The sequence below is a fragment of the Silurus meridionalis genome, chromosome 25 (genome assembly GCF_014805685.1).
Source record: "Silurus meridionalis isolate SWU-2019-XX chromosome 25, ASM1480568v1, whole genome shotgun sequence".
NCBI lineage: Eukaryota > Metazoa > Chordata > Actinopteri > Siluriformes > Siluridae > Silurus > Silurus meridionalis.
In genome coordinates this window covers 10,381,775-10,404,690 of record NC_060908.1, presented here as the reverse complement: position 1 = coordinate 10,404,690, position 22,916 = coordinate 10,381,775, and the positions used below count along the sequence as shown (strand labels likewise).

At 38.0% G+C, this 22,916-nt stretch overlaps 1 protein-coding gene across 7 annotated transcripts in view; it reads left to right on the top strand.

The window, feature by feature from the left end:
* The window catches only part of ssh1b (slingshot protein phosphatase 1b), a 40,068-nt gene extending 17,245 nt beyond the window's left edge, over window positions 1-22,823 (top strand). For 3 of the 7 annotated variants that reach the window (XM_046839080.1, XM_046839082.1, XM_046839081.1), the window contains exons 7-15: window positions 154-219; window positions 8,696-8,890; window positions 11,385-11,478; window positions 12,182-12,310; window positions 12,475-12,521; window positions 12,608-12,754; window positions 12,868-13,068; window positions 15,258-15,816; window positions 18,759-22,823. In XM_046839080.1, coding sequence (XP_046695036.1) covers window positions 154-219; window positions 8,696-8,890; window positions 11,385-11,478; window positions 12,182-12,310; window positions 12,475-12,521; window positions 12,608-12,754; window positions 12,868-13,068; window positions 15,258-15,816; window positions 18,759-18,929 — 1,609 coding nt within the window. In that variant the 3' untranslated portion in view covers window positions 18,930-22,823. Of the gene's footprint in view, window positions 1-153; window positions 220-8,695; window positions 8,891-11,384; window positions 11,479-12,181; window positions 12,311-12,474; window positions 12,522-12,607; window positions 12,755-12,867; window positions 13,069-13,214; window positions 14,132-15,257; window positions 15,817-18,758 lie in introns of those variants that run through there. The other 4 variants (XM_046839084.1, XM_046839083.1, XM_046839085.1 and 1 more) reach the window with 4 other exon arrangements.
* The last annotated feature ends 93 nt before the right edge of the window (window positions 22,824-22,916 follow it).

The window sequence follows — 22,916 nt, the reverse complement described above, 5'->3', positions numbered from 1 at the left end:
TGCTGGGATATTCAAAGAAAGAATTTCACTGAGTTGTATTGTTAATGTGACAAGTAAAAAGTACCTTAACTTAATCATAATATAGGAACATATTGGACTATGAAACAAAATGTTGACATTAATCCTCTAACAAGCTCTTTTCCCTGTTCTTAGATGCTTTAGCGTCAGAACTGCTGGAAAGACACACATTTTTAAGCCTGTATCCATACAAGTCATGTGGTATGTTGTAGCTGTTTAAATCCATGTTACTTGTTCAGTGTTTTTCTAAATATTTTAAGCATATAAATTATTCATGCACTCATACTTTGGCATACTTTTTTTGCAAGACTAGCAAAAATAAAGTATTGTTTAATGATTTGTGTGTGTGTGTGTGTGTGTGTGTGTGTGTGTGTGTGTGTGTGTGTGTGTGTGTGTGTGTGTATACAGTGAGGAAAATAAGTATTTGAACACCTTGCTATTTTGCAAGTTCTCCCACTCAGAAATCATGAAGGGGTCTGAAATTGTTATCGTAGGTGCATGTCCACTGTGAGAGACATAATCTAAAAAAATCCAGAAATCACAATGTAGAATTTTTTTTACTATTTATTAGTATGATACAGCTGCAAATAAGTATTTGAACACCTGAGAAAGTCAATGTTAATATTTGGTACAGTAGCCTTTGTTTGTGTCAAACGTTTCCTGTAGTTTTTCACCAGGTTTGCACACACTGCAGGAGGGATTTCGGCCCACTCCTCCACACAGATCTTCTCTAGATCAGTCAGGTTTCTGGCCTGTCGCTGAGAAACATGGCGTTTAAGCTCCCTCCAAAGATTCTCTATTGGGTTTTGGTCTGGAGACTGGCTAGGCCATGCCAGAACCTTGATATGCTTCTTACAGAGCCACTCCTTGGTTATCCTGGCTGTGTGCTTCGGGTCATTGTCATGTTGGAAGACCCAGCCTCGACCCATCTTCAATGCTCTAACTAAGGGGAGGAGGTTGTTCCCCAAAATCTCGCAATACATGGCCCCGGTCATCCTCTCCTTAATACAGTGCAGTCGCCCTGTCCCATGTGCAGAAAAACACCCCTAAAGCATGATGCTACCACCCCCATGCTTTACAGTAGGGATGGTATTCTTGGGATGGTACTCATCATTCTTTTTCCTCCAAACACGTTTAGTGGAATTATGACCCAAAAGTTCTATTTTGGTCTCATCTGACCACATGACCTTCTTCCATGACTCCTCTGGATCATCCAAATGGTCACTGGCAAACTTAAAACGTGCCCGGACATGTGCTGGTTTAAGCAGGGAAACCTTCTATGTCAAACCATGACATCGTAGTGTATTACCAACAATAACCTTGGAAACGGTGGTCCCAGCTCTTTTCAGGTCATTGACCAGCTCCTCCCGTGTAGTTCTGGGCTGATTTCTCACCTTCCTTAGGATCATTGAGACTTCACGAGGTGAAATCTTGCATGGAGCCCCAGTCCGAGGGAGATTGACAGTCATGTTCAGCTTCTTCCATTTTCTAATGATTGCTCCAACAGTGGACCCTTTTTCACCAAGCTGCTTGGCAATTTCCCCGTAGCCCTTTCCAGCTGGAGGTGTACAATTTTGTCTCTAGTGTCTTTGGACAGCTCTTTGGTCTTACTACATGTTAGTAGTTGGATTCTTACTGATTGTATGGGGTGGACAGGTGTCTTTATGCAGCTAACAACCTCAAACAGGTGCATCAAATTTAGGATAATAAATGTAGTGTAGTTGGACATTTTAAAGGCAGACTAAGAGGTCTTTGAGGGTCAGATTTCTAGCTGATAGACAGGTGTTCAAATACTTATTTGCAGCTGTATCATACAAATAAATATTTTAAAAATCATATATTGTGATTATGTCTCTCACAGTGGACATGCACCTACAATGACAATTTCAGACCCCTCCATGATTTCTAAGTGGGAGAACTTGCAAAATAGCAGGGTGTTCAAATACTTATTTTCCTCACTGTGTGTGTGTGTGTGTGTATATATATATATATATATATATATATATATATATATATATATATATATATATATATATATACACACACACACATACACTGGTGATCAAAATTAGAGAACAATTTATAAACAATTGAACAATTCTGGAATAATGTCATCTTCACTACTCAACAGTTTTTGTCATGTCTTTACCATGCTCTCAGAACACCTTTTCCACAAAATAACTAAAGCGTTTAAAAAAAAAAAAAAAAAAAACATTATTTTGCAGAAAACACACTAATCAAAATTAGAGAACACTTTCAGAGACCTCCCAGTTATTGGTGTTAATCTAGTGGTGCTAATTTCCTTGATTTTCTGTCAACCCCTATTTAACTGGCAGCCTAACTTACAGTTTCACTGACTCTGCAAGATGAAAACATTTGCATTCACTCTGCCATGTAGCTGTATAAGAGGCCCAACTCCTGCTGCAGAAAACATGCCCCAAACCATGACACTTCCTCCTTCACTTTTCATTGACTTCTTTACACACTTTGGGTTCAGTCTTTCTCCAGTTGGTCGCCGAACATAATGTTTCCCATCGGACCCAAATAAATTAAACTTGCTTTCATCACTGAAGTGAACTTTGGACCAGTTCTCACACAACATGTTCCTCAGCAAAGCTTAGTCTAGCCTTTTAATTCTTTCTGCTAATGAGAGGTTTGGTCACTGCAGAGTGGGCTTTTAGTCCAAATGCTCTTAAACATCGAGACACTGTATGATGAGACAGATCCTTACCCTGTTCAGCACTGAACTGGTGAGCAATTCCAGCTGCAGTGTGGAAACGATTGCCCATTGAGATCCTCCGCAGTATCCTGTCCTCTCTTGTATTTGTCTTCCGTGGACAACCAGCCTTCTTGGCAGACTTGAATGAGTTTGTGATGTTGTAAGGATTTAATATTCTTGAAATCACAGATTTGGAACGACCAACTTGTCTTGCTATGGCTGATAGGGTCATCCCTTTGGCCTTCATCTGGACAACCTGCTGTCGGAGGCTTTCAGTCACTTTAGAACGGCCCACCATCTTGCAGAGTCAGTGAAACTGGAAATTAGGCTGCCAGTTAAATAGGGGTTGAAGATATTCAAGGAAATTAGCACCAGGTACCAGATTAACACCAATAACTGGGAGGTATCTGAAAATGTTCTCTAATTTTGATCAGTGTGTTTTCTGGAAAATAATGGGCTTTTTTGGAAATGCCTTAGTTATTTTGTGGAAAAGGTGTTCTGGTAGCATGGTATAGACGGGACAAAAACTCCCTCAACTGTTGAACAGTGAAGATGACATTATTTCAGAATTGTTCAGAACAGACATTATCTCAAAGCAGCTTTACAGAATTTTAACAGTTAAGGTGAATGGTGTGCATTTATCCCTGATGAGCAGACTGTGGTGAGGAAAAACTCACTTAGATGTTATGAGGAAGAAACCTTGAGAGGAACCAGACTCAAAAGGGGAACCCATCCTCATTTGGGTGAAATCAAGAGTGTGATTATAGTCTTTAAACAATACAGGACACTGGAGAGTGAGAACTAACATCAGCACTGGAATGTAAGATGTTTTTCTACAGTCTTTTACATTTGTCATTTGTGGTTATAAAACCAGGAGCTACTAAGAAACTCACAAAATAGTTCAACATTTGCGATTATAATAGACCAGCTTCTCCATGCTAGAGCCTTTAAACACTCAGATCAGGATGATGCAGGGTCGGCATCTACTTCTTTAAGGGTCCACAATCTTCATAAAGTGGGACTTGACTGGGGTTGGAGCAACCTCAGGATGCCTCAGGATGGGTAGAAAAAGAGAAGCAGTGGAGAGGAATTAGCGTAGCTGCTGTTCATGATATAAACAGGACAAGTTGATAATGTGCATTTGATCAGATGTACTGGAGCACAAGGTTATGATATGTAATGTGTATTATGTGTAAAAAGATAAGTTTTTAATCTGCACTTAGACTGGGAGAGTGTGTCTGAGCCCAAACACTGTCAGGAAGACTATTCCAAAGTTTAGGAGCTAAATGTGAGAATGTTCTACAACTATTTGCTATTCTAGGAACTAATAGAAGTCCAGAGTCTTGAGATCTCAGGGAGCGTGACGGATTGTAGCATGTTAGAAGACTGGATAGATAATTGGGAGCTAAACCATTTACTGTTTTGTAAGTAAGTATCAGTAGTTTGTAGTCGATTCGAAATTTAAAAGGTAGTCAGTGTAGGGATAATAAGATTGGGGTTATATGATCATATTTTCTTAATCTTGTGAGAACTCTGGCTGCCGCATTCTGGACTAACTGTAGCTTGTTTATTAATGATGCAGAACAAACACCTAGTAATGCATTACAATAGACCAGTCTGGAGGTCATGAACGCAGGGACTAGCCTTTTCCGCATCAGATATATATATATATATATATATATATATATATATATATATATATATATATATATATATATAAAACAAGCTTAGCAATATTTCTAAGGTGGACGAAGGCTGTTTTTGTAACATGGTTGATATGCTTTTCACAAAACAATTTGGTGTCTAAAATAACTCCCAGGTCTTTTACTCTTGAACTAGTAATTATAGAAAATCCGTCTAAATGCAGTTTGAAATGCTGGAGCTTCTGTGTACTGGTTTTTGGGCAGATTATCAAAATCTCCATCTTATCAGAATTTAATAATAGAAAGTTATGAGTCATCCAGTCTTTCACTTCTTTTTTTACATTGTGATAGAAGGGTATGTGGTAGAAGGGTATCTGCGAAAGTGAAAGGGAAAGTTTATAGGACTGTTGTAAGACCTGCTATGTTGTATGTTTTAGAGACAGCTTTTATTGTCATTTCAACCATATATAGATAATGCAGTACACAGTGAAATGAAACAACGTTCCTCCTGAACCCTGGTGATACATACAACAACAGGAGTGGCAGGAGGTGGAGCTGGAGGAAGCAGAGCTGAAGATGTTGAGGTTTTCGTTGGGAGTGACAAGGATGTACAGGATTAGAAACAAGTTTATTAGCGGGACAGCGCATGAAGGACGTTTTGGAGACAAAATGAGAGAGGCCCGATTGAGATGGTTTGGACATGTGCAGAGGAAGGACATGGGGTACATCGGTAGGAGAATGTTGAGGATTGAGCCACCAGGAAGGAGGAAAAGAGGAAGACCACCATATTAAAATCGCCAGCCCCAGAAACTGGTAATTTATACAAATACTTCTCTGATTGCAAGTTTTAGATATATTTCGACATATATTTAATGGACAATATTAACAATATTTAGTGGAGACTGCATCAGGCCTTCATGGTCGATTTTTTGCAAATAAACCTTTACGTCGAAAGAACAACAAGCAGAAGAGACTTCCTTGGATAAGAAACACAAGTAATGGACATTAGATCAGTGGAAAACTGTACTTTAGCCTGTAGAATCCAAATTTGAAATGTTTTGTTTTAACTTCCATGTCATGTCTAAATGTAGAGAGGGTGAACGGACACTTCCTGAACCTGTGACTCCCTTTGTGAAGCATCAACAACTGCAAACATGTGTTTGCTATAACTTGCAATGAGTCTGTTACAGTGCTGTGGAGGAATTTTGCTCCACTCATCTATGCAGAATTGTTGTAATTCAGCCAGATTGGATGGTTTTCAAGCATGAACTTAAAAGTCTTAAGGTCATGCCACAGCATCTCACTAAGGATTCAGGTCAGGACTTTGACTAGGCCACTCCAAAGTCTTCATTTGGTTTTTCTTCAGCCATTCAGAGGTGGACTTGCTGGTGTGTTTTGGATCATTGTCCTGCTGCAGAACCCAAGTTCGCTTCAGCTTGAGTTCACGAACAGATGGCCAGAAATTCTCCTTCAGGATTTTTTTGGTAAACAGCAGAATTCATGGTTCTATTTATCACAGCAAGTTTTCCAGGTCCTGAAGCAGCAACACAGCCCCAGACCATCACACTACCACCACCATGTTTTACTGTTGGGTTTCCTGAAATGCTGTTATTTTTACGCCAGACGTAATGGGCCACACACCTTCCAAAAAGTTCAACTTTTGTTTTGTCAGTCCACAGTATTTTTCAAAAAGTCCTGGGGATCATCAAGATGTTTTCTGGCAAAACATTTGTGAATAATGGCTCTCACTGTGGTTCGCTGGAGTCTCAAGGCTTAAAAAATTGCTTTATAACCTTTTCCAGACTGATGGATCTTAATTACTTTCTTTTTTTTCTTTTTTTTTTTCCTGAAATTCTTTGTATCTCAGCATGCTGTCTAGCTTTTGAGGATATTTTGGTCTTCTTTGGCAGGCAGGTCCTATTTAAGAGATTTCTTGATTGTGAACGGGTGTGGCAGTAATCAAGCCTGGGTGTGGCTAGAGAAATTTAAATTTGGGTGTAATAAACCACAGTTTTGGGGGGCAGACACTTTTTTCCACACAGGGCCATGTAGTTTTGGATTTTGTTTTCCCTCAATAATAATAACCTTCATTTAAAAATGGCATGCTGTGTTAACTTGTGTTATCTTTTACTAATAATTAAATTAGTTAAATTATCTAAAACATTAAAGTGTGACAAACATGCAAAAAAAAAAAAAATCAGGAAGGGGGAAACACATTGATTCTGGGAGAAAACCGGCATTTCTATGACAAATCAGACATTAAACACCCGCACATACACAAAATGCCATGATCCCCATTTCATATCACCTCTGCAAAGATTTAACTGTAAGATTGGTAGTCGAATCAATTCAATTTAATTAAATTAATTTTTACTTGTATAGTGTTTTTTTTAACAATGGACATTGCCTCAAAGCAGCTTTACACAGATAATGTGGTAAGAAAAAATTAATTAGATTGTTATCAGGCTCCTTCTTTCGAAGCTTTGAATCTTTGATTATCTGGTCACCCCTAAATTCCATACATGTTCATATAAAGTTTGAGTATCTTCAATAATAATATACAATATACAATTTTGAAAATTATAAAGAAAAATCGCTGAAGGAGATCAAACTCCAAACTTTTGGCTGGTACTATACAGGTGCATCTCAATAAATCAGAATATCATTTAAAAACTTGATTTATTTTAGAAATTTAATACAAAAAGTGAAACTCATCACAAACTCATCACACACAGACTGATATATTTATTAAGTGTTTATTTCTTCTAATTTTGATGATTATGGCTAACAGCTAATAAAAAACAGAAATCTCAGAAAATTTGAATATTGTGAAAATGTCACACCATGGTTTACTCCCGGTTTCTGATGCCTGGTCTATCCGTGACAACACAATCATGGGGGGAAGAATGCTAACTTGACAGTTGTTTAGGAGACGATCATTGACACCCTGCACATTGGATGGTTTGACTAATCTCAACAAAAATGTATACTGCATAAGAATATATAAAAGAAAAACATTTTTAGTGAATTGTTGGCCTTCTGGAAAGTATGTTTATTTACTTTCTATGTATTAAATACTTGGTAGGGGCTCCTTATGCTTTAATTACTGCCTCAATTTGGTGTGGCACGGTGGTGACCAGTCTGTGGCACTACTGAGGTGGTATGTAAGCCCAGGTTTCTTTGACAGTGGCCTTTAGCTCATTTGCGTTTTTTGGTCTTTTGTTTCTCATTTTTCTCTTGACAATAAGATTCTCTATGGGGTTCAGGTCTGGTAAATTTGCTGGCCAGTCAAGCACACTGACACCATGCTCATTTAACCAACTTTTGGTGCTTTTGGCAGTGTGGGAAGGTGCCAAATCCTGGTGGAAAATGAAATCAGCTTGGATTCGGTGCCTCTCCTCTCTTCTTTCAGACTCTGGGTCCTTGATTTTCAAATGAAATGCAAAATTTTTCTTTCCTTTCATCTGAAAAGACGACTTTTGTCAGCTTTGTTTCTTTTTTTTTCTACCACATTTTTACCTTTTTTTCAACTTTTCATTATTGTGCTTGGATACAGAACTCTGTAAACTGCAGCTTCTTTAGCGATTACCTTTTGTTTCTTACCCTACATGTGCAGGGTGTAAATTATCATCTTCTGGACAACTGTCAAGTCAGCAGTCTTCCCCATGATTCTGTAGCCTGAACCAGACTGAGACACCATTTAAAGGCTCAGGAAACCTTTGCAGGTGTTTGGATTTTATTAGCTGATTAGAGTGAGACACCAGGATTCTCCAATATTGAACTTTTCTGAGATACTGAATTTTGGGTTTTCATAAGCTGTAAGCCATTATCATCAGAATTAAAAGAAATAAACACTTTAAATATATTAGTCTCTGTGTGATGAATCTATATAATGTTTGAGCTTCCCTTTTTGTATTGAAGTACTAAAATAAATCAACTTTTTAATGATATTCTTATTTATTGAGATGCACCTTTATATAACACAAATGTGAAAACAGGAACTATCTTATTCCATAGCAGATAAAATGTAACCATAAACTCCAAATTAAAATCTGCATCATACAGATTTAAATCATTTTGAAATCTGTAACATTACGTGCATTGACAAATCCCTGTTGTACAAGTGGAACATTTCACTCCACCATGTTGTATTTTGTTTGTGAATCTTGACACGTATACCTATTTTAAATATGTTAAGATTATAAAGTTTTTCTTTTCCCTCTGTGTTTCATATTAGTATATTGTCAAATGCAACTGTATTTATATAAATGGGTATTTTAGTACTAACCCACTTTCCAATTCCCCTGGTCCTCAGGTCAGCTTTGCAAGTGCTGCATAAAGTATGTGAAGTGTCCCATCAGTATAACTATGTCCCTGGCAGCACTTCTTTCTCCTGGATAAACTCTTATGAGAGTCGTATTTCCTCAAACCAAAGTTTCATCAATGAGTGGAACACCATAAGCAACCTGGAAACTCCCAGGCCCAAATCTCCTGTCATGTTCTCGGACCAGTAAGCTATCACTAAGTTATTACTTTAGACAATAGTCATTTTTTTTTAAATACAAGAGGATAACAGGGTTGCAGAAGTACATGACTGTTGAAGTTTTTGGTTTATAGTTGTTAAAAGCCATCTGTAATCTGAACAATATTTTGAGCTACAGTACACTTTGGATTGTTTCTCTTTTCTCGATCTGTTCACATTAACAGAGTGTTTGATGCAAGTTTGATGATGCAAGTGAACTGCACAGTGAGATCAGAAAAGTGGTGGATTTGGAAGTTACTAAGTGTGTTGCATAACAGATTCTGGGGCCATAGGCAGGATTTTTGCCAACTTATAATCAGAACTGGTCCCTGAAAATTCCAGTGAGTGCTTGTTCTCCTTAAGGATTGTTTAAGCTGGTGAAGAAATTGATAATCTAGATTCACACTTTTATTTTTTTTAACTCAATGAATATTGTTTCCATCTCTAATGTAGATGAAGCCACTAAACTTGCTAAGGGAATAAATCTTGTTATAAAATCTTTTTATGAAGACCCAGCCAGACGCATTGGGATTGTGCTTGGATTAAATTGGACTTTAAAAATCCATAATTTCCTTTATGAACGGTACTTTCAAGAACCCCATAGGCCGGGGTAAAATCATCACCTGCATGGAAAAGGGATGAAGGATTGTTTCATGCACTGATTATTGATCATTTAATCATGTATTTAAGAAGTTCATTACTCCTGCCTGGGGACAGCTGTGTGCAGGAATAGGTTTCACAAAAAATGTGTCCGGTAGGGAGATACACATATTACAACAGGCAGACAGGAGAAGGCAGTCTTTGAATTGATTATTTAAGAATAGCTGTCACCTTGGTTATGTGTTTGGGGTCATTATCATGTTGGAAAACTTCCATTTCGCTTAGTTTATGATTCAGTATGTCAAATGTTTCACTTAATGGACGGCGGTTTTCCAACATAATAAATGACCCCAAACACACCGCCAAAATGACAACTGCCTTGCTGAAGGTGAGGGAGTGGCCAAGTATGTCTCCAGATTTGAACCCTATTAAGCACCTGTGAGGCATCCTCAAGCGGAAGGTGGAGAAGTACCATGTGTCTAACATTCAGCAACTCTATGATGTCATTATGGAGGAGTGGAAGACGATCCAAGCAACAACCTGTGCAGCTCTGGTGAATTCCACACTCCGGAGGATTAAGGCAGTGCTAGAGAACAATGGTGCTCACACTAAATATTGGCACTTTGTACACAGTTTTGACATGCTCTCTTAGGGTGTACTTACTTTTGTTGCCAGCTATTATGAAACTAATGGCCGTATGTTTTTTCAGGTATTTTTAGAGGACAGTCAATCTGTACTGCTATACAAGCTGCACATTGACTACTCTAAAATATAGCTAGGTTTCATTTCTATATACAGTGGAACCCGGTTATGTCGATGTCCTAGGGGGTCGCCAAAAAGCATCGAGGTAACCGATGATCGAGATAAATGAAAACCAAAATGGCAGCAATATATTAACGTGCTTGAAATTTCTTTATGTACATGATGTGCATTAATAAATGAGAATGTGCATGCACGTGTTTTTGAAGGGTTTTTTTACACAACAGCGTTGCCGCGATTTGTTTGATGAAGGCATGTTATAAAAATACATACAGTACATGTTTATCTGTCAGGAATCCACCTGCCACGCCCCCTTCGGCCCCCTTCAGCGTGTCAGGTGCTTTCTCGGCCGCTTTCTCTGAAGCTCCGGGCTTCAATCGCGCACATATGGTGCTCGTTTATCATCATCACCAGCTCCTATTTAAACTTCCACACTCTCACTGTCCGTTATTGTTGGTATATGTTGGTTCACTGCGGTCGTTGTTATCGCGCATGCGTATCCCGGTACGTGCCTTCCCACCGGCACTCTCTCAACGGCAGCGCTTTTCTTCCCAAAGCCGCGCCGCGCCCCTACTAACACTACTAACACTAGCACTAACTAACAGCAGAGATTCACCAGTATACAATACATCACCTGTAGCAGCTGTAAGCCTTGATTTTTCCGCCACTTCCACGAGTTCTTCTGCGGCTGCACCGAGATAACCAACGTTAAATGGCAAATTTTTCCCCCCTTGTGCTCGAGATATCAGGGTTCGGCGACATAAAATTAAAAAAATGCTTAGAAAAAGCGAGAATTTGGCGGTTCCACTTCAAAAACGTCGACTTAATAGGGTTGTCGAGGTAACCGAAGGCGAGATAACCGGGTTCCACTGTAATATATAATCTATAAGATATAATAAAGGGTTGCTGAAATGTGAGGGGTGTACTCACTTCTGTGAGGTCACTTTGGAAAAAATGGGCATAAACAGATTATTTTAAATCTGCATTTATTGTACAGATAATAAAAACATATTTTGCATAGATACATTTAACATTCATGGACTTGTATGAATTATGTAGCAAAATATAGAGATACACAGATGAGCATTAATAAGGGTTTAATAATGCCGTTTACTGTCAACAGGCCAACCAAGAGGGAAAGAACAGAGAGCTTAATTAGAACCAAACTTCTAAGCATAATGACATTACAGGACTTAGAGAATGTGACTTCAAAGGAGGTAAGAAGTGAGTGTATCTACTTTGATTTAAATCTTTTATGATTTTGATCTATTTTGATTTTTTTTTTGCTGGAAAAGTATGGTTGAATTTGCAGTAAATGCTGTTATTATATAAGATTACATGCACTATGTGGACAAAAGTTTATGGATACCTGACCATAAAATTATGTGCTTTTTGAACACCATATTTTACATTTAGTCCCCATTTGCTGTTATAATAATGTCCACTCTTCTGGAAGATATTCTACTTGATTTTGTAGTGTACTTGTGGAGATTTGTGCTCATTCATTATTAAAGTCATCTACTGATATAGAATGAAGAGGCCTGGGTTGCATTTGATGTTCCACTTCATCCAAAAGGTGTTAAGGAGGGTTGAAGTCAAAACTTTGTAACAGGTTACACAAGATCCAACCATTGCATGCCATATCTTCATGGAGCGCCCTTTGTGCACAGGGCCATGTTAGGAATAGGTTTAAGTCTCTTAGTTCAAGTGAACAGAAAATGTTACTACATCCAAATACATCCTACAATTGAGTGCCTCCAATTTTGTGCTCAAACGTTGGGGGAAAAAAACAGTGTATATCTAAAAAACTCAGGTGTCAAATACTTTTGTTCATATAGTGTGTTTAAAACTGTAACTGTGAACATTCCCTCGTCTTTGAAAAATCATTATTCAGGGAATATGATCTGATTTTGTGCTCAGATTCTAAATGAGTTGGAGCAACACGTGAGCTGGAACCAGCAAGAGTACAAGGAGTTTATTGACAATGAGATGTTGCTCATCCTCAGCCAAATCTACAAATCCACACTGATTTTTGACTACCTTTACCTGGTTGAGTTTCTGCCTACCTACAATTTTTGCCACATTTATAGTTTTGACATTTTCTAACCATTTTGCACTTGGCACTTGGTTGGAAGGCACTTGGTTGGAAGACAATATGCTATTAAAGCTTAGTCAAGGACTATTAAACACAGGATTATCTTTTCTCTTTACAGGGCTCAGAATGGGATGCCTCCAACCTTGAGGAACTCAGAAACTGCGGGTCAGTTTATGTAGTAACAAGTTCAAAGTGTATATTTCTGATTAAATAATATCTAAAATAAATACAGTCTGTTTTTTTTCATCCAGGATTGGATATATCCTTAACATGACACAGGAAACTGACAACTTTTTTCCAGAACTTTTTTGCTATTACAACGTCCATGAGTTTGATGAAGAGTCAGACGATCTGCTGGCTCACTGGAATAAAACTTATGACTTTATAAAGAGAGCACGGTGAGTAAAAACTTCTGCCACACTACTTTCTGTCTATATTTTATGGTATTTATAATCTTTATGGTATACATAACAGACATACATCTGTCTGTTTTCATGGATATATGAAACAGAGAGAGCAACTCTAAATGTCTGGTGCATTGCAAGATGGGAATGAGTCATTCAGTGTCCACAGTCATTGCCTATGCTATGAAAGAAAATGGCTGGCCACTGGAGAAGGCATGTGATTTTGTAAAAAAGAAGAGGATCATAGCTCAGCCCAATGCAGCATTCATGAAGAAGCTGGCCAACTATGAGGGCATTTTAGAAACAAGGTGAGAAACGTCTAAACGATATTTTACTGATGTTGATGATTATAATGTTACCTTTTTTTCTTGCATCAGCCTTTATGCTCTTATTCACATTTCTTATTCATATTTTCCTTTCTTTTTCTTTTTTTGTTTTTAACTAATATCTTAAGTCACTACAACTACCAACTGCATAATAACACAAGACTTACCAGACTTTCAAGTTGACAAACCTAGCAGCCTAAGTTACACATTAAAGAACTTTTAGAAAAAACATCCTGCTTTGTTTTTTCTTGTAGAGTGCGTAATTGTTTTCTGGACAGACCATTTATTTGTAGACTTGCTCCCCTAGGAGCTTGTAGGTGTGGACATTTGCTTTTACATTCACCCTTATGGTGACAAGAATCCAGTTCCTTGGTTTTCCAGATGTTGAGCTAAAGTTGATTGATGCCACACCATCCTATTAAAACGTTTTATACGGTCCCGCTCCTTATTAAATCAAATCTTTTACCCTATATTTATAAACTGTTACTTTGTCTGAGACTTGAACATGTCTGTATGAACATGTCTGTATGCACATGTTTGTAGTAATTTTCCATTTAAAAAATCCATTTAAAATGTAATTGTTAACAATGCAGTGTGGATAAGATATGTCTGATATGGTCAGATATTTATGCTCTATTATGGACTACTGCTGATGCATTCTAAACTAACTGAAACTTGTTCATGCACATACTAGAACATCCAGACAGTAAGACATTGCAACATTTCAACATAGAGGTAACAAAGGCATGAACTATTTTTTTCTGCATTGTGTAGTGAAATCATATTTCTTATCTCAGCAATATTGAGATATATAACATTGTCTAAAACAGGTAGAGTGTCGGGTAGTTTTGCAAGAAGTATATCCTAGACTTAAGGAGAATAACAATAAACAGACAAGGAACCCAGATAAAAATCAAGAGTCACAGGATAAAAGTTTGGTATTTTAAATGTGTTTATTTCAATTCGTTTTTATTTGTATAGCACTTTTAACAATGAACATTGTCTCAAAGCAGCTTTACACAGATAATGTGGTGATAAAAAATTAATATGTTCTTTAGAAGTAAGTTTGTCCCTGATGAGCAAGCCGGTGGCGACTGTGGCAAGAAAAAACTCCCTGAGATGGCATAAGGAAGAAACCTTGAGAGGAACCAGACTCAAGAGAGAACCATCCTCATCTGGGTTGCACCAAATGTCCATTTATTGCAGATTTACAATGTTGTAAAAATGCAAACTGTAGTCCTGAGTCAGTGTAGCACACTGTTGACATTAACTTCAGTCCAAATCCATTCTCAAAGCTCCCGTTCTTACTCCGGAATTTCATGGAACCACCCAAGGCATTGATAAGAAACCGTCCCAAGCTGCACAGAGTGGCCTTCAATCAGAGGGTGGGGGCAGGAAGAGTGCGATATGGTTAATAGAGTTGAGCAGATAGTTTACAAAGAAAGAATGTTCAGCAAATCTCTTCTTGAGTGTGGATTATTGAAACCAGGTGTGCTATATACGTAGTTGGGCAAAGGTGTGTGAAGCAGCAGGGTGTCCAACACTAATTCTGGCAGTAACATGACACAAACCATGGTTTTAAAAAAACTATTTCATAATAATTGAGTTCTAATTCAGACTCCACTGTGGTAAAAACAACAGTAATACAAGAACATGGTGGACTCAGGGTTTGAGTGTTATCCTTGCATTCCGCATTGAATTAAAAGACAACAATATTAAGGAAAGCTTGGTTCACATCACGTTAATACACACACAGCCACACACTTTAGGATTGAGTGGAAAGGGTCCTGATATGTTTAATAATTACAAACCTGTGGTTTAAATGGTTTTGCTATTTGCAAGACTGTAAAATGTATTGTAAAATGTTCACTACATCTTAGCTATTAGCAATATAAAATTTATTTCCATGCATAGGGTCCCATAATCTCTAAAAAATTATTTTAACAATTTGTGATATTATACCGAACATTTTCTAAAGCATTACAAAAAAGTACTGTTATTCCACAAATACAGATATTAAACAAACAACAAATATTTTGTATCATTATAATGTTTAGTCTGTTGTTACTAACAATAAATGTTCTGATCGTTCTATAATCATTCAAAATGATCATTATTATTGTTATTGTTATTATTATTATTATTATACCACTAATAACTTTTTATCAAAGCCAGCAGACGTGTAACATCTGGCAGCCATGTGGAGACCACAAATCACCTGAAGACTTCTCAGTAGTGAGAGCTAGTGGTGTACAGACTCCCAAAGTCTTAGCGTTGATGCCTAAACCAGAACAATGGGATCCTGATCCCAGTGTCTCACCCTGCTGCTGGGATGAACCCTCGCACCACCCCAACTACAACTACTACTTTCGCCGTCTCTCAGATGCTGCACTGGACAGTGAGCCGTCCACACCAGTCCGCTGCCTACCACTGCTGCCCACTGAGCATGTCTTTATTGAGATTGAAGATGTGGAACGTGATGCTCTTCTTGAAGATAGCAATCTTCAAGCTGCCCAGTTGGTGCCGCTCACACAGGGAATGGCTGCGCAAACATTGGAGGATATGCGCATGCGCTTGGAATTTAGCACTGTGGAGGAAGAGGATGAGGAAGAAGCACAGAAAGAGGAGGCTGAGATGGCAGCTTTGGCAAATAAGAACTGCTTTGGCAATGAGAATGCCAACAACAGCAACCGCCTTGCTGCAAAACGCAGCTGCCCTTCTAGCTTTGATGTGAGTGGGAAGTATAAATTAACATTTACACTGAAAATTTTGCATTTGGCATGATATTTCATGAAGCTCTTTGTGTTTTTATAAAATACAGTGTATTTGGAAAGCAGTGTCGGGCCGTGCATTTGGTACCTGGGACTTCGGTGGGGACTTACCCGACTTAATCCACCTCCTAATACCACCACAATCACGTCGCAAATATAGAAACTATCAATACTATACAAAAACGCAATATAACAACGCGTGGAATTACAGAGAGAGAGAGGGAGAGAAAGAGGCATTTCACATATGGAGAGTGAATACCATTTTACTAAAGCAAGAAACTCAGTTAAAACGACTCCAACCTCTACACTACCACAAAAACTGTGCCACCTACATCATCTGGAGCAGTTCAGAATCAATATTTGTCTAATAACATGACAAAAATAACATAAAAAACGTAAATAAAATACAACCTCTTCACCAGAGATGCAGACTCATAATGCATACTCATAATTTGCAACGCTCCTCAGAGGCTGTAATCCAGTGGTACCGCTTGTTGGCACTGGTCTGGAAGTGTTGAACAAACACTTTCCCAGGATGAGACAAGCTAGCTAGCTTTGGGGTTGGCAAAGCTCTCCTATGTCAAGCTTTTCTGGATAATTCCGCCTTGAAAATGGATTTTTGTATGTCCGAGACCAAATAAATTTCTCTTCCTTCGTCAGCCATTGTGGGGGTAAAAAAAAGTCTAACTCTGACGCTATTCTGAGCCAGCTAACTGGCGCTGTGAGGAGAATTTGAAATCTAATTGGTTAAAGAAACAGACCTTTTGCTAATATAGTTTAAGGTACATTGGCCAGCACTACTGACTTTGAAGGCCCTGGGCAGATTGGATTGACATGGCAGCACATAGGCTAAAATCTGATTGGACAAAAAATCTAACATACACGTACTGGAAGCAGTGCAGCTAAGAGAAATGCTATGAAATAAAGACAATAAACTGTTGGGAATAAATTAATAAATTTCAAGGAACAAATATTAGAATTTAGGTTGTAAATGTAGGTCAATACTTCTGATAGTGTTTAGGCCAGAAGGCTTTGCTGGCCCTGACGGCCCACCACTGCTGAAAAGTATTTACAGTGCTTCTCTTTTTCCACATTTGATGTTACAGCCTTTTTCATAATGGATAAAATTCATTTGTTTTCCTCAAAATTCTAAAAACAATACCCTATAATGACAATGTCAAAAAAGTTTGTTTGAAATATATCATATGTACATAAGTATTCACAGCCTTTGCCATGACACTCGACGTTAAATTCAGTTCATTTTATTTGTATAGTGCATTTAACAATGAACATTGTCTCAAAGCAGCTTTACACATATAATGTGGTAAAAATATGATAGAAATGAATAAGATGTTCTTTTATAAGTAAGTTTGTCCCTGATGAGCAAGCCGGTGGTGACTGTGGCAAGAAAAAACTCCCAGAGATGGCATAAGGAAGAAACCTTGAGAGGAAACAGACTCAAGAGGGAACCCATCTTCATCTGGGTTGCACCTAATATCCATTTATTATAGATAAATAATGTTGCGGGGTATCCTGTGTCAGGTGTATCCTGTTTCCACTGAGCATCCTTGAGATGTTTCTACAACCTGATTGGAGTCCACCTGTAGAAAATTCAGTTGATTGGACATGATTTGGACAGGCACACACCTGTCTATGTTAGGTCCCACAGTTAACAGAGCATGTCAGAGCACAAACCAACCCACGAAGTCTAAGGAATTGTCTGTAGACCTTTGAGACAGGATTGTATTGAGGCATAGATCTGGGGAAGGTGAAAGAAACATTTCTGTAGCATTTAAGCCCTCAATTAGCGCAGTGGCCTACATCAGCCGTAAATTTAAGAAATTTGGAACCACCAGGACTCTTCCTAGAGCAATCAGACCTGTATGGTAGGTGGCCCGACAGAAGCCACTCCTCAGTTAAAGGCACCCGACAGCCAGCCTGGAGTTTGCCAAAAGTAATCTAAAGATCTCTCAGACCATGAGAAACAAATATTGAACACTTTAACCTGAATGCCAGGTCTGGAGGAAACCAGGCACCACTCATCACCTGTCCAATACCATCCCTACAGTGAAGCATGGTGGTGGCAGCATAATGCTGTGGGGATGTCTTTCAGCAGGAACTGGGAGACTAGACAAGATCGAGGGAAAAATGAATGCAGCAATGTACAGACACATCCTTGAAGAAAACCTGTTCCAGAGCGCTCTGGACCTCAGACTTGGGTGACGGTTTATCTTCCAACCGGACAACAACCCTAAGCAGACAGCCAAAATAAAAAAAAGGAGTTGCTATAGGGCTGTGAATGCCAGCCAGAGCACAGACTTGAACACAAATGAACATCTCTGGAGAAATCTGAAAATGGCTGGCTCCCTCCAACCTGATAGAGCTTGAGAGGTTCTGCAAAGTAGGATGGGAGAAAACTGCCCAAAAATAGGTGTGCCAAACTTGTAGCATCATACTCAAAAAGACTCAAGGCTGTAAATGGTGCCAAAGGTGCTTTAAAGAAGCAAAGGCTATGAATACGTGTGCATGTGATGTTTGTTGTTTTAAATGTTTAATACAGTTGCAAAGATTATAGATTAATAAATTGTATCTAATTTAATTTGTCATTGTGCACCCTTCTTTCATGTTGTTATTATGGAGTATTGTTTGTACAATTTTGAGGAAAATAATTAATTTAATCCATTTTGGGATAAGGCGGTATTATAACAAAAAGTGGAAAATTGAAGAACTGTACGCATGCACTATTTCTTCAATTATGCAGTACCTATTACTTCACTATACCTTTATAGCATACTTTAGATTTAAACCATTAACCCATGCATTCTTCGTGTGTGTGTGTGTGTGTGTGTGTGTGTGTGTGTGTGTGTGTGTGTGTGTGTGTGTGTGTTTTTATCTGTTCAGGACAGTTCTAGCAGCGAAAAGTCTCACAAAGTGAAGCCCACTTATCAGTCTAGCATGTGTCTGCTAAACAGGTACCATGTTCATCGCCATAACCTGCCAAACCATGCTTGCATATCCATCCAGAACCCTCCAGCCTGTCAGTACCAATCATGTGGTGCTGCCAGTGTTTGAGCACCCCAATAAACTGTGAAGACTCCCAGAAACCTATGTGCACTCTAGGGCTGAATGTCAAGGAGAAGCTCCAGGAGAAAAGGAAAGCCAAAATTTATCACCATTTACTGGTACCATTGCAGAGCTGAGACTTTTGAATTTAAGCTTGCAGAGAGAAAGATATTTTCCATATTTGCTCCAGCTCCAGCAGTGAATTGCCAGACAGAATAAGAGTCTAGCATGCCTGCCTAAGCAGTACCTGGTTTTAAATGCTCTAACACTGTATAAAAACTAGGCTAATCATCTGGCCACTAGCCATCAACTGACAGACAAGAATAATGTATGCCTTCTGGTGTGATCAGAAGAATTATTCTACTTTTCACTGCACATTTTAGCTATCATATTTTTAATCTCTTCCAAGGTATACATTTGTTCAAACCTTCCAAAATGTTTTTGTGCTACATCCTGTATGTGGTTGCTTAGCAAGATTACCAGCTGTGACATGAACTTGATTTTACAAGGCAGTTTATGAATGCAATTAGTGTGCAGTAGGACCATTATTTTTCATAAAATATCCAGTTTATTTTGTATCTATCAAACATCTGCAAGTGTGTATATGCTATGACAGCTGTTTTAATGCTTTATATTTTATACCGTAGTTGATTGCTGCTACTAAAATACATTAAATTAAGATTTAAAAAGAGTCTGAATTCTCAATGTATTTGACTTAATAAGGATAAGTATACAGGAGCATCTTCTGGAATCACAAATATTAATTTTTTTTGTGGCAGTTTTGTTATTCAGTTGTCAGATGTCATTTATGAGTTTCCAGTTTAAAGCAATGACTGCAGTAATGCAAGAGAGACTATATATGAAATGTATGAAAGATTGCAAAAATTGTTCAAATCTGATTATAAACAAACACTGAAGCACACAACACTTGTGGTGTTTCCAGTGTCTGCTATCTCACTATATAAGGACATGAACATTCGTACATTATCACCAGAGCTGTTTTTAGAGTCAATTTACCAGCTTTTCACCATTTTATTTGGTAAAAAATAGTCAGCTAGACACAGAAACTTAAAGATCTTACAACCCATAAAAAAGTTTAGTTTAAAATATGATGTATACAAATTATACAGAATGTACTTCCCAAAGTAGATAATAACTAATATTATCAAAACTAATATACCTATTGTGTAAATAGTTGTAATAATTGTTTAAGTAATTATATTTTATCATAAAATAAATTGATCATATTATAATTACAATTTTCTTACTATTAACAGTCAACCCTGGTTGAGAAGATGTTTGCTAAAAAAAAATAAGGAATTGCATTTGATTACATTTTAAAAGATTATATTATATGATTTCATTTATTTGACAATTTAATACATTTGCATAAAATAATATTTTCAGAAATGATATGGTTGTGACACAGCATATCAATCTGAATCACTTAAAAAAAAACTTCTTGCAATAAAATGCTGGTGCTGCTAACTGGTGAACATGGAGAAATATTTCAAGTTTTTATTTTTAAATATTTTACAATACAAATGTTTAATTGTGTGTGTGTGTAAGTTATTTTATTTTGTTGAAGGCAACATGCAGACAATAATGTATGTAGACAAGAATGAAATATGCACATATTTGACTTATAGGAAGTCTTATAGGAAATGTTTGCCACTGAGAAGCATACAAATATGCCACAGCTCTTTATAGCTTGGTCTCATGGTGGGCACTAAAAACAATACGGTGTGGAGTTTTGCACCGGCACGCACTACTCACATTTTCTTCAGGAAATGTCACATTCTAGTTATCTTATGCTGCTGTACATGTGTAGATCTGATAGATGTAATAGACTCTAGGTTTCAGTAGCTGCTTTTCTTACTGTCATTCAGTGGGTAGCAGGTTGCATTTATTAGACCATGTACACTATTCAGTGTAACACAAACACAGTATTCAGATTTAATAGATAAAGGCCTCTTAAATTAGTAGGAATACATATATATAGCTGTGGGTGAAAGATCTGAGAATGACACAAATATACATTTTCTAAATAAAGTAAAGTTAAATGTTATATATTACTATGGTAAAATGAAGTATAATTACAAGCATTTCATAAGTATTAAAGGGTTTTATTGACAATTACATTAAGTTTATGCTAAGAGTCAATATTTGCAGTGATGATACTTCTTTTTTTAAGACCTCTGCAATTCACCCTGGCATGCTGTCAATCAACTTCTGGGCCACATCCTGACTGATGGAAGAACCTTTCTTGCATAATCAAAGCTTGGAGTTTGTCAGAATTTGTGGGTTTTTGTTTGTCCACCCACCTCTTGAGGATTGACCACAAATTCTTATTGGGATTAAGGTCTGGGGAGGTTTCTGGCCATAGACACACAATTTCCCCGTTTTGTTCCCCAAGCCACTTACAGCAGTAATCAATTTTGCTTAATGGCAAGGTGCTCTATCAAGCTAGAAAAGGCATCACCAAACTGTTGTTGGATGGTTGGGAGAAGTCCAAGTCTAAACTCCAAGTTGCTTTGGGAGGATGTTCTACCATTCTTTATTCTTGTCAGCAACCCTACACATTAATGGATGCACTTACCTTTTCTTCTCCAGACAAGCTTTTTCCCGGATGCCCCAAACAATCCAAAAGGGGATTAATTGAAAAAAAAAAGACTTTACCCCAGTCGTCAGCAGCCTAGTCACTGTACTTTTTGTCTTTAATGTTTTTCCTAGAGAGAAGGGCTTCTTTTCTGCCCTTCTTGACACTAAGCCATCCTCCAAAACACTTTGCCTCAGCTGCCATTCCTGAGCAACCTCTGCATTGGTGGTGCCCCGATCCCGCAGCTAAACTAACTTTAGGAAACAGTCCTGGCGCTTGCTGGACTTTCTTTGGTGCCCTAAAGCCTTCTTCACAACAATTGAACCTCTCTTCTTGAATTTCCTGATGAACCAATAAATAGTTGATTTATGTGCAATCTTACTAGCAGCAATATCTTTGCCTATTAATCCCTTTTTGTGCAAAGCAATAATGACTGTACAAGTTTCCTTGCAGGTAGCCATGTTTAACAAAGGAAGAACAATGATTTCATGCACCACCCTCCTTTTAAAGCTTCTACTCTGTTATTCTAATTCAATCAGCATGACCGAGTGAACTCCAGCCTTGTCCTCGGCAACACTTAACAGTCACTGACACGATGCCAGCTGGACCTTATGTGGCAGGGCTGAAATGCAGTGGAAATGTTTTTCTGGGGGGGATTAAGTTCATTTTCATGGCAAAGGTGAACTTTGATCTGATAACTCTTCATAACATTCTGGAGTATATGCAAATTGCTATCATAAAAAACTGAGGCAGCAGACTTTTTATACTGAGGCAGCAGACAGAAAATTTTATATTTGTGTCTTTCTTAAAACTTTTGGCCATGGCTGTGTATAGTACAGACCATCCCATTTTATCCCAGGTCTGATGGAGAGTGTAGTCAGCGTTCCAATTCATCCCAAAGGGATTCAGGAGGGTTAAGGGCAGAACTCTATAGCAGGCCACTCATGATCTTGCAATCCAAACCATATAAACCATATCTGGATGTACCTGTGTCCCACTGGTTTCCGCCAGTTCTTTGCTGATTAAACTGCAAGACATCTTCCAATGTCGAAGGGAAGTAAGCATGATGTGTCTTTCATCCACTGCATTGTTTCCTTGGCTGACCACTGCATCTAAAGTAAAAGTTGCCTGTTTCTTTGTGCTTTTTCAAAAAAGCTTGAAACCCTAATCCGATTTTAAGGCTTTGCCTGGGAGAGACTTGCTGATGCAGAATAATTTAAACATGTCTTCACCGTATTCACAAAGTTGGGCTATACCTTACCCAGATTTAATCCTCCTATACAGCGGTTTCTGTTTCAATAAAGGACTGAGTTTCAACCTACATATTTTATGAATTTGATCATTGGCACCTGCTTGCTATACTTGTTTAATCATAAGTATATGGTCACACCAGATAC